Source organism: Haemaphysalis longicornis, unplaced genomic scaffold (genome assembly GCF_048455015.1).
Source record: "Haemaphysalis longicornis isolate Haplotype H1 unplaced genomic scaffold, Haemaphysalis longicornis Haplotype H1 scaffold_10, whole genome shotgun sequence".
Taxonomy (NCBI): Eukaryota; Metazoa; Arthropoda; class Arachnida; order Ixodida; family Ixodidae; genus Haemaphysalis; species Haemaphysalis longicornis.
In genome coordinates this window covers 103,336,287-103,348,031 of record NW_027526204.1, presented here as the reverse complement: position 1 = coordinate 103,348,031, position 11,745 = coordinate 103,336,287, and the positions used below count along the sequence as shown (strand labels likewise).

The 11,745-nt window shown below is 50.4% G+C and overlaps 2 protein-coding genes across 2 annotated transcripts in view; one reads left to right on the top strand and one right to left on the bottom strand.

Moving 5' to 3' along the window:
- Positions 1-265: 265 nt before the first annotated feature.
- Positions 266-827, top strand: Lsm7 (U6 snRNA-associated Sm-like protein LSm7). Its single transcript, XM_077690228.1, has one exon. The coding sequence runs from the start codon at positions 399-401 to the stop codon at positions 720-722; it is 324 nt and encodes a 107-aa protein (XP_077546354.1). The 5' UTR covers positions 266-398; the 3' UTR covers positions 723-827.
- A 5,544-nt stretch (positions 828-6,371) lies between these two features.
- Bicd (Microtubule-associated protein Bicaudal D) overlaps positions 6,372-11,745 on the bottom strand; it is a 31,569-nt gene continuing 26,195 nt past the window's right edge. The window contains exons 10-11 of the mRNA XM_077690227.1: positions 11,258-11,399; positions 6,372-9,715 (exon numbers count right to left, since the gene is read on the bottom strand). Of these exons, the coding sequence (XP_077546353.1) occupies positions 8,892-9,715; positions 11,258-11,399 (966 nt within the window). The 3' untranslated portion in view covers positions 6,372-8,891. The remainder of the gene's footprint in view (positions 9,716-11,257; positions 11,400-11,745) is intronic.

The following is an 11,745-nucleotide window of genomic DNA, read 5'->3' as shown; positions in this document are numbered from 1 at the left end:
TAGAGCTTTCGCATTCGATGCATCATGCCTGTAAGCATTACGTTGCAATGTACGGTCGCAGTCCTTGTGCGACACGACTAAAATGAGGGAACAACAAATTTGTTTTTTTTTAAGTGCGCAAAATGAAGCAAGAAAAATGGCAATTATCAAGGCGCTTTCATCTTGATTACTTGAAAACAAGAAACGCTCACTGGTATTTTTCCGTAATGACAGTTTTGGTTTCGTTATTTGTTGGTGGCGCCTCGTGCGGAGGAAATTGCAAACGTCCCAAATCTGCACCGCCAACGTTAGGTTTGCGTTGTTCCTGTCCGACGCTCCGTGTGTTACGATTCGTTCGAAGCCTCTGCGTTGCGCGCACGTAGTGTAGCGTTCAAACACGCTTTCCAATCCAACCAGCCATGTCGAACGCAGCTGCAGGAGACAAGGAGAAGAAGCGCAAAGAGAGTATCGTCGACCTCTCCAAGTACTTGGACAAAGCCATCCGCGTGAAGTTCCAGGGTGGCCGCGAGGCCACCGGCATCCTCAAGGGATACGACCCGCTCCTGAACCTCGTCATTGACAACGCGACGGAGTTTCTGCGAGACCCCGACGACCCTTACAAGCTCACCGACGACACGAGGACCCTGGGACTGGTGGTGTGCCGCGGAACGGCGGTGGTGGTGATTTGCCCCGTGGACGGCATGGAGTCTATCCCGAACCCGTTCGTACAGCACGAAGGCTAACCGAGCTGCTCACTTCGGCCTGCCGTGCAAGTGTTTCTTACCAAGAAAGCTTTTCGACTGCTGCTTCGAGCTTGTTCTGCCTGTAAATAAATGCCATTTGTCGTACCACCCAGAAGCACCTTTTTGCAAACTTGGCGCCATGCTCATTGATCTGCCGGCGTTTATCGTGCAGTTGTGTCACTCATGAGAGCGTCAATGTGGGCTATTTGGTAGTTTCGGTTGTGGAACATGATTACATAGTTCTAGACCTGAGTGCTGCTTCCATCCTAATCTCCCGAAGGTCATGAAGTTATAAAAAGTCTCTGGTCGTGCACTTAAAGGGGCCTTGCAGACAAAATACAAGTTCGCTTTATTCAAAAGGCTTCGTGTTTAATAGCGCCCCAGTGCTTGTCCGGAAGCAAACGATCCTTTATTCGCTGCAAAATTCCTCTATTGTTGAAATTTTGTTTCTCCCGCCAAATCGTGTTTTAAAGCTAAACTTGGTGTGAAGCGGAGACTTGTTTACCGTTAGTCAACCTAGATGGCACCACCATACTGCAGTGGACAGTTTTCTGCCTTTGCTTTGTTTTAGGGGCGAAGCTCCTCTTGCTCGGGCCCTGTCCCGGCCGTACACGGCACGTTGATGATGATTGTAGCAGGACCCCCCAGGGATTGGCCAACCAAAGATTGGCAGAAGAGGTCATAACGTTCAACGCGTTCGCTGCTACCAAACAAGGAGGAGAGGAAGAAGAAGAGGTTGTCGTTCGTCGCCTGCGAGCTCAAGGCTCTTGCTCGGGCTCTGTCCCATTACTCGTTGCTGCCATACACGGTGGAATGATGATGGTTGTGGCAGGATCCCCCAAGGGATCAGCCGAAGAAGTCAAACCTTTCAACGCGTTCGTTGCTACCCAACAAGGAGGAGAGGAAGAAGAAGAGGTTGTCGTTCGTCACCTGCGAGCTGAAGACACGTACCAGGGGTAAGCGACGCAAGACGCTCTGCAGAAGGCGACAGCCAAGGTGGCTAAAATGTCACACACCGAATTCGCCAACTTACCCATGGAGATTCTCATCGTCCCAAATAAGCCCTACATAATCACCACAAACATCGACGTCGTCGACGGGCTTGTCAACGGAGCAGTGGAAAGCTTGACGTGTCGAGTCTTTGTATGATGTGTGGGCAAATGTTTCACGGTTTTACCGATAAGCATTTTAGCTTCACCCCTATCATCAACATTCACTTCGTGGAGATGGCGGGATTTTTTCATATTTGTACCTGGATTGTACTTGTTGAGGGAGAAAGTAATCGCTTTGTTAAACATGGTGCTCGCTCGACCAATATGGTCCCATAAGACACCGTGCTTATGCCAATCGGCCAGTCTCATCTGAGACAACCCCAAAGAGCCGCAGTGCTGTGCAGCTAAAACAAGCATGGTGCGTGCAGTACCAACAGCAGTACGCGTCGGTACTTTTACGTGTACTTTTGTAACTTCCACTGTTTACCGCACCATTCTTACTGCTATAAAAAAGAACGTGCCCTAAATGTAAGCACAAATAGCCCGTTTGGGAAGCTTATACGCTCTGCCTAATTTGCATTTGTTTTTGCCAGCCTCCGTTAATCGCAGAGCTGGTGCATATGACATCATAGTTTCTGTTGCAGGAAATGAGCTAGTAGGTCGCATGGCCATTCCCTCTTTGCCTAATTGTATAGCTTATTTAGGTGAAGTTTACATTAAGAGTGGTGTCAGGATTATTCTACTGAGGCAATCTTTCGAATGAACCAAACTTGCTTTCTCTGCATGGCCCCTTCAAGGTGTGAGCGAGCTACCCTATAAGAGAGAGAGAGAGAAGAAACTTTAATGAGCAAATAAATTGTGGGGTGGCTTCCTAGTCCGGAAGTCCATGGGCTGTCCTGGCTCTGCCCGCTCTGTCAACCAAGATCACCTGGTCGTCGAGGCTCGAGCTGGACAACATGCTCTCCCACTGCTCACGGGAAGAGTTGGGAATGGGGGGAAGGTCGGGGTTTCGGTCGCACTCCCAGACGATGTGGTAGAGGGTGCCTGAATTGCCGCAAAAAACACACTCCGGGGAGTATTGTGTGGGGAATAGATGATTTAATCGAACTGGATTTGGGAACGTGTTCGTTTGAATTCGTCTTAATGTGTTTTCCTGCATTTTAGACAAACTGCGTTGGGCGGGGGGTAAGGTCCTTCTACCTAATCTATAATATTCTGTTATTTCCTGGAAGGTCTCAATCGGCGTTGGACTCTGCTCCTCCTCTGGGGCCCGGTTGGTGAGAGCGCGGGCCAATGCATGGGCTGTGTCGTTGCCCGGGAGATCGGAGTGGGCAGGGGTCCAGACGATTCTGACCGTGCGAGAGGGAGGGGTTTTGCTCAGGAGGCGCAGTGCTGTTGAAGAAACTACTCCAGCCGCGTAGCTTCTGCATGCCGCTTGACAATCGGTGATTATCGTAATCGCGGTGGTTTCTGTTATGGCCAAGGCAATCGCCACTTCTTCCGCTTCCTGAATAGAACCGGTCTTGATTGTGAGACTGGTGAGGGGTTGATCCCTTGAGGTGACCACTGCAACCGCTGCTCCTCGGTAACGCTGGTATGGGGCGGCATCAGTGTACACTGCTGAGGAGTCTTTGGAATACCGCTTGTCGAGGGCCGCTGCTCTGGCTTTTCTCCTCCCCTCATGATGGTCTGGGTGCATATTCTTTGGGAGGTTGGCGACGTAGACATTCTTTCCGATTTCTGGTGGAAGCATCTGCGGTTGCTGCTTCTCCTGAGCCTGCCATTTATATGTAGCCAACAGTAGTCGCCCCGCAGTGGAGAAGCCTAATCGCAGTTTGTGGCTTGCGAGGTGGGCCTCGATAAGTTCTTCGGCAGTGTTGTGAAGGCCGAGACTGAGCAGGCGGGCTGTGGAGGTACTCATGGGTAATCCCAAAGCTTGCTTATAGGCTTTTCGGATGATTATGTTTACTTTTTCGAGTTCTGCCTTGGATAGGACTGTGTAAGGGGTTGCGAACGTTATTCGGGAGATAACAAAGGCTTGCACGAGTCGTATTGTGTCCTGCTCCTTCATTCCGCGCTGTCTGTTGGAGATTCGGCGAATCATGTGCGTTACTTGTTCTGCTGAGTGCTTAAGGTGGTTCACCAGGATAGTGTTCTTGGCATCCGCTTGGATTATTAGCCCGAGAATTTTGAGGTGTTTGCAAGGGTTTATAGTGTGGCCATCCAGTTTGATCTGAATGTCATTGGAGTCCTTGGTGGTGAGTTTTTTCCTTACTAGTAGTAGCTCTGATTTTTGCGGGGCGCAGGAAAGGCCGCATTCCTGGGTATACTGGTTAACAATGTCGGCTGCCTGTTGAAGGCTGTGTTGAAGGCCACCCAGTGAATCAGAGCCAGTCCAAATTGTTATGTCGTCTGCGTACAAGGCGTGTTTTATATTGGGAACCTCGTTGAGTCGCCTCGGAAGATCGAGTAGTGCTAGGTTGAAAAGCAGGGGGGATAACACTGACCCCTGAGGGGTCCCCCTGTCTCCGAGGTGGATAGGGGCTGAGGAGACGTCTCCAACTCTGGGCACTGCCACGCGGTTCGAGAGGAAGTCCGCGGTGTAGTCGTATGTTCGTTGTCCACATCCCGTTCCGGCCAGGCGCTGTAGGACTGCAGTATGTGCCACGTTGTCGAATGCCCCCTTGAGGTCCAGGGCGAGGATGGCTCTTGGGGAGTGGCGGGAGGCTGGAACTAGGATGTCTTCCTTAAGCTGGATCAGCACGTCTTGTGTTCCAAGGTGCTTGCGGAATCCGTACATAGTGTTTGGCATCTGACCTGTGTGGTCCAAGTGTTCTTGAAGCCTCACGAGTATGATGCGTTCTAAAATTTTGCCCACACACGAAGTGAGAGATATTGGCCTCAGGTTGTCGATGTGACGAGATTTGCCCGGTTTAGGGATCATCCGGACTTCCGCTGTTTTCCAGGCGATAGGGAGTTTGCCAGAGCGCCAACAGGAGTTAAAATGGTCTGTGAGGCTTTGCATGGCTCTGTCGTCGAGGTTTGACAGGAGTTTATAAGTGATTTTGTCTTGCCCAGGTGTGCTGGCTCGGTTGCTTTCGGCGATGGCTGCTCGAACCTCGTGTAGTTGGATGTCCCGGTCGAGCAAGGGATTGGGGGTCCCAGTGTACGGTAAAGATGGAGATCCATTCCCGGCCTTGAGGCACTAGCTTGTAAGATCTCTAATGAGGTCTTCCGTCGTGCCTTGGTAAGAATTGAGAGTTTTAGTTAACGTGCGGCTGCTTTCACCCTTGCTTTTCAGCGGGTCAATTAGGTATCGAAGCAACCGCCATGTCTTCCGGGTGGACAGTGTTCCTCGAAGACCGTCACACATTTTCAACCAGTTTTCCTTGCATAGCGAATTTGCGTAATCCGCCGCTTCCTTGTTAAGTTGTGCTATACGCAGCTTAAGTTTTCTGTTATGTCGCTGCTTTTTCCACCTACGCGTAAGGCTGTGTCGTGCTTCCCAAATATGCAACAGCTTGGAGTCGACGTACAGGATTTGATAAGAAGTGGCTATAGTCTTTGTGGAGGTCTTCATGTCTTGAATGAGTTCATCGGCCCACTGGTCATAAGTGAGGTCCGGCGATGGAATCTCGCGCTCCCTCCGGATTTTGCGGAAAGTGTCCCAATCAGTGATATGCGCCGAACCAATACGGGCATTGTAGTCCATACCCTTAACTTGTATTTTGATAATGTCATGATCCGACCCTAAAGATTCTGTTGTGTTGATCCAGGTGGCTTCTTGGACGTTGTGAATGATTGACAGGTCAGGGCATGTGTCCCTCGTTACACTGTTCCCAGTCCTTGTGGGAGTATTTAGGTCGTTGATAATTGTGAGGTCTTGATCTTCTATGGCTGTTAGAAGCTCCAAACCTCTTTTATTGCTGTAGCAATAGCCCCACAGCTGATGAGCAGCGTTAAAGTCTCCTAGTATGAGGACTGGGGAACCGCCAGCAATTTGAAGCGCGGCTTTGATTGTCTTCAATTCCCGACTGCTTTTTCGTTGGCCTGCAGTACATGTTAAGTATGAACAGGCTCTTCTTGTTTTGGGAGGAACGAGGGATAAGCTCGGTGAGCGTGTGGTGACACTCTTTTTGAGGGAGAAGGTGCTGCGTGGACGCGATGGATTTTTGAATTAACGTTGCTGTAGATTTGCCTGTGGGATCTATATGTGATACATAACCCGGTAATTTTGGGGGGACATTAGTTTCTTGAATTACGAGCACGTCCGGGGTTGGGTTCCAAGTTGACAGGTATTGCTGGAGCGTCCCGGACTTGTTTTTGAACCCTCTACAGTTCCATTGCAGGACTGTAGTATCACACTGCCGATTATTTCGTGCGCCCATCGTTAACAGAAGTAGGGTCTTGGTTTTCAACTAGCGATGATCGGGAATATATATATTGCTTAGGTGACAAGAGCTCTTAGCAGTTGTAAATTTTAGCTAGAAATTTGACAACTACGACGTACCGTTTTGTTGTAGATTACTCACCCGTTTCGCATACGTCACTGCTTGTAATGTTAGCTTCAGCCGAACCACTTGATTTAGAGATGCCAAGTATCACTAGCCATCTTGCAGCACTGCCAACACACCACCAGCGAGCGACACACACCAACTCACAACAAGCACCTTATAGTCTTTATTTTGCATAAATGTATAAATAATAAACACACCACTCCAAAGCAAGCAACTTTTGATAGTTGGGACTCGACGGTAGTAAACGGACGACGTCTGGACAAAACTCGCAAAGCCCTGGCAGGATGGCTCACCCCCCTTCACGTCAACAAGAAAACACGGCGCGGAAAGCAAAATCACTCGCAGACGCCGCTCCTCAAACAAGACAATACACATTTTCGCGGGAAGCAGTACTTTCTTACACAAGTAGCGCCGCTGTTTCTACGAACATGCAACCGCGCCACGCATTCAGGTTGTGGGGTAAACAGAACGAGTTGTACAAACTAAAAAAAAATGGAGGGGGAGGAGGAGGACTTGGGGAAGGCACATCAGTTAGGCACTTCAATAACTTCGCTACATGCGCAGCGCGCCCCGAGTCGCTCCGATTGGCGTTAGTCGGCACGACTCGCAAGTTTGGCTTTGCTAGATTGCTGGAAACAGCTGCTGCACTAGAAAGAGGACTGCTGAAGTTCAGTTACAGCAAAAACAAAAACAACAGCTAAGAGAACGAGTATTGGACTGCTCAACTCTGTCGACAGTGTGAAGAAATGAGCTGCTAAACGTTTGGATGCAGTTGCCCAGGTCTTGGTGCAACTTTTTCAACACAGGTCTAAGTCACCGAGGGAGAACCTCGCCAAGAAAGTGCTAAGCGAACAACAAGTACAGCTATTTATAACTGCAATAAATAAGCACCAGTGTTTTACACTATTTTTGGTTGACGCATGCACTGCAAAGAGTGGTTTCAAGCAGCTCTATTGACTTTTTTTTTTTTCCACCGCCTACAAAACAAAGACGTTTATCGTTCATACATAAAGCATGCGTAACGTGCAAAAAAGGAAGTAACGTTGGTAGAACAAGGTACAAAACACGTCCCACTGCACGGCAAATGCATTCAATCTCTATAAGCCCTACTTTAACACAAGCTAGGCTACCGCTAGCGTACGTACGCAAACAAATTGCACACAAATATAAGTTAAACTACAAGCAACACTACTATACAATTGTCCAAAGCACTAGAGCTGCTGCCACGTAATGCCTGTAAGTCACGGGGAAAAAACGTTAGGGGAGCGGTGTAGCGAGCACCCACCTCAACACCTCGGTAGGTAAAATACAAACACTCCTGCAAATATAAACACAAAATACCACCCCCACAAATGACCTCAACTAGCGTGCAAAACTGGACGAGGGTAGATAAAATGCGCCGCCTATGCAAATGCAAAAAAAATACAGGGACACTTCCAAGTGGTCCAAACACACCTTTCAAACACCACTTTGGCTTCGGGGGACAACACCGGCCCCCCGGACTGGAATGCAATCTCATCCACGTCGTGGATGAACACGTCACGAAACGCTGCCGCACTTTTTTGGCGACATTCCATCAAACGCAATGGTATAGCGAATTGCTACTCAATTGCTACACATTGCCATTTCTGGTTTTACCCAACCATGACTCTTCCGTAACGTAAAAAAAAAAATCTGTCTCAAACAGCAGTTGCGTCATGTTAATGTCTAAAACAAGGCAAATGCATTCAGGTTGTGATGCGTCGGTGCCATCGTAAGCTTCAGGGCCTTTAGCAAGAACCAACCTCGCATCTGCCAGCGAACGTGCAGACGGCAAAACGATTCTCCATTACCGTATTTTCTTTTAAGTACCAACCCGCCACGCAGTGTAAAAGCCTTGGACAATAAGAAGACAAATCGTCCTGTTCCCTGTTAAAAGTCGTTGCCGTAGGCAGCCATTAAACACCGAAAATGTGCTCAAGTTGCTCTGTGGGTTACACACATTGTGTTGAGAGAGTCCAAACTGTGTGTTGGAAGCGAGCCGGGGGCACTCGCTTTTCCGTGCTCAAAGCGAGACCTCGACACGTCGGCACGGGAGCAGTCTAAAACGTGGCGCGGAATTCCTCCAGAAGGTTTCGAGCTTCTTGTGTCTTCCATCGAAGATCCGCACGTTGCATCGCGAGAAGAGCTGCCCAGTACTGCAAAACATTTGATGACGAGTCTTCCACAACACTCACACGGTGTCTCTTCGAGGGTGGAATAATACCGGTTTCCTTTTTTCCTAGACGTCTCATGGCATCGACACTGTGAGCAATCGTTATCCTACCACAATACCCTTCCCAGGACGGCAGAGTGTAGATGGAGCGCACTCCTGGCACTCAACCAACACAACAATCGCAACGCAGCCTCCCAGCCACCCGCAAACATATCTTCCGCAAAACAACGCCGCACAGCAAGTCTTGCCCGGAAGGCAATCGACACCGCCGTCACTGGAATGCCTCCTGGTTCTAACTGGACGAGTGATTTCAGGAAAACCCGTTTGTGCGCGATACAGGAAGCAACACCGTTCGCTAGGTCTCGTTAGCCGGGACGCCTTTGAGTGCCTCGGCACGCCCGTTCGGGCGGCTACCCTGCGCAGCTCTTCGTTCGGTAGTCGTCAGCCGTGCTGCAGAGCCTCGCATTCAGTAGTCCCTACGCTGGTGTCCGCCTCCTCCGCCGTAGCCGAAGAAGGGCAGAGAAGAGTGGTGGGGGCTGCCTCTCTGCTGCTGCTGCTGCTGCTGCTGCGCCGAGCCGCTCTGCTGCGCAGGGCCCCGCCGCGGCGTTCCCGTGTGCCTCCGCAAGTGCGACCGCTCCCGGTCCATCTCCATGTCCTCCAGCCTCTGCGTCAGCGCCAGCTTCTGGTGGATGGCCATGCGGAGGAGCGAGTTGAGCGTCTTGCGCTCGTCTTCCGCCGCCGCGAGTTGCCGCTGGAGGTCGTCGAGCTGCGCCACGTACTCCTCGCAGCGGGCCGCGAACATGGCGCGCAGCGAGGCGAACGTCGCGGCGTCCTCCTTCAACGACTTGAGCTCGTGCCGGAGCTTGGTCATGGTGTCGCTGACGACAGACTTCTCCGTCTCGTACTTGGACTTGAGGTTGGTGAGGGCCACCTCGGCGGTGCGCTTGTTGGCCTTGAGCACGGCGCGGAGAGTGGCGATCTGCTCGCGCTTGGTGGAGAGGAGCGACTTGAGCTTGATCACTTGCTCCTGGAGCTCTTCTTCCTCAGCGGTGCCGGCGACGCCGTCGCCGATGGCGGGCGCGCGGTTGCGCCCCATCTCCATCGTCGTCTCCACGGCGACCCGCAAGTGGCGGACTTGGTCGCGGAGTGTCTCGCTGAGAGTCGCGCACTGCGACGGGTCGACGGTGTTTTCCCGGAGCAGGGCCTGCCGGAAGAGCTCGCTCTTGAGCTTCTCGATCGGAGAGGTTTCTGTTGGGGTCTTTTCTAGGGATGGAGTGTCCTCAATGGGGGCTGCAAGGAAATGAGATGAAGGCAAAGTAAGTCTGCGGAGTTTGGCTCTTTTTGTGGCAAAAGCACCAAACTGAGACACACGTTATACTAGCAGAGCAAAACAATTGTGTTTTGTTATGGCAATATGTTTACGCTTACAAAATGACACTGCACAGCCAACTGGCAGTGCATAAGCGAAGAGAATAAACTCTACCTACACTTCCCTAACACCAACCAAAATTTTCGTCGACATCAAAGTTCCAGCCCTGCACAGCACTTAGTGTGCTACGAAGAAAAGTTGATAACACTGGTTAGCATGCAGCAAGACATACCATACTTTCGCGCAGATAACCCGCACCTACAACACATAAACATTAACTCTTTGCAGCCCGGAACTTTTACCCCCTTTTTGGCTGTTCCGGTCGGCAGCTATTTCATCAGTTTTTGACGGCACGAAGAAAAAAGCGAACTGTGCAAGAAAAACTCCCAGGATATTTATTTTTTCTTTTGCATTCTGCCTGCAACTCCTTTACCAATATTTAAGCAGCATGTGAAACCGCTCGAAGCATTCTCCTGAGTGCCGGCCAAGGTTCTTACTGCAGGTCTTGGAGAAAAACACAGTTTCCCTCCTGCCTCCTTTTCTTTTTCTCTTGTTCTGTTACAAATAGCAGTCTTTGCTGCTTCAGCCTGGGAGCTTCTAGATGAAGCGGCGTGTCCCATGTAGCCTTTACTGACACCCCATACAAGCAGACAGGCCCCGCTTTTTGGCTCGAGCCGTCAGATCACTCGCCAGCTGTTGGACGAGGTTGCGGCAGTACTGCAGGTTCCCCTGCTCTTTCTCACCATGGTTCTGCAGCTGTGTGCACCTCCAAATAAAACTATTGGCAATGGAAACCTCTAGATGCCAGGAAAAAAAGTTTTGCAGCTTTAATTGCAGCTTTAATTTTCTTTAATTGCAGCTTTTGCAGCACCCTTACCCACTAGCCACTGTCTGTAATCATCAAAGTGCCGCAATCTTGCAGACTCGCTTTTTCTATAACTCCACGTAATTCACTGAACAGTACCAATCAACCTTCGCCTTAAGCTTGGGAAAGTTCAAAAACTTGTTTCCAACGTTAAAGTTGACATCTCCAGCTGCAGCAGCATTGGCGTGCCCAGAGGCGGCATTGCCAGGGAACTGCTGGCAACTTTTGTCCCGGCAAAATAGGACCCGCTAAAATGTGCCGTCAGCCAGCAAAATAGCAACAGTGAAAATGTGCCGGCAGAGTAATCACGTGGTCTGGGCCAGCCAATGGGAAGGAACTGCCAGCAAAATAGGACCCGCTAAAATGTGCCGTCAGCCAGCAAAATAGCAACAGCGAAAATGTGCCGGCAGAGTAATCACGTGGTCTGGGCCAGCCAATGGGAAGGAACTACCGGCAACTTTTCTCCCAGGCTAATCTGCCGGCTGCCGGCAAAATAGCCACTTCCATAAAACAATGTGAAACCACATCAATGTGAAACCGTTTTCAAAGGACGCTCCCAGTCCTTCGCACTTGCTTGACTGAGCGCACTGCTGCCCACCTTGGCAGTCGCCGTCTCCATTGCCGCCAGCCCGAGAGCCCTTGGCATGGTCGAGCACAACGCGGCTGGGGGTCTCCCCGTTCACCGTGCACACGTGGTGGTACAGCTGCGCCAGATCATCCGACACCGCCAACAACTCCTCCTGCGGTCGAAAAAAGCAAAACAAGAAAGAAACAACAACGTCCTTCATTCGAGGAGGCCCGCAAAGACGCAACGAATCCCCAAAGAACACAAGGGTGACCACACCTGGGGCATGGTTCCATCAAACTATTAGGCCCAGTTCCCTGTTGCCAAAGTACAACAGCAACACTTCATATGATTCTGAATGTTGCAAAAGTACAACAGCAACACTTCATACAGCAACAGTGTAGGGATCGCAACATTGGGTTCCGGGTGCTCCGAACCATAGCTTTGAGCAGCTAAGTTATGAAAACAATTCTGTTGTTTTTTTATTAGGGTTCTCTTTCTCACTTTGCTAGAAAACTTCC

Excerpts from the sequence above, each read along its gene's own strand:
- Lsm7 (XM_077690228.1), top strand. The coding sequence starts at position 399 with ATGTCGAACGCAGCTGCAGGAGACAAGGAGAAGAAGCGCAAAGAGAGT.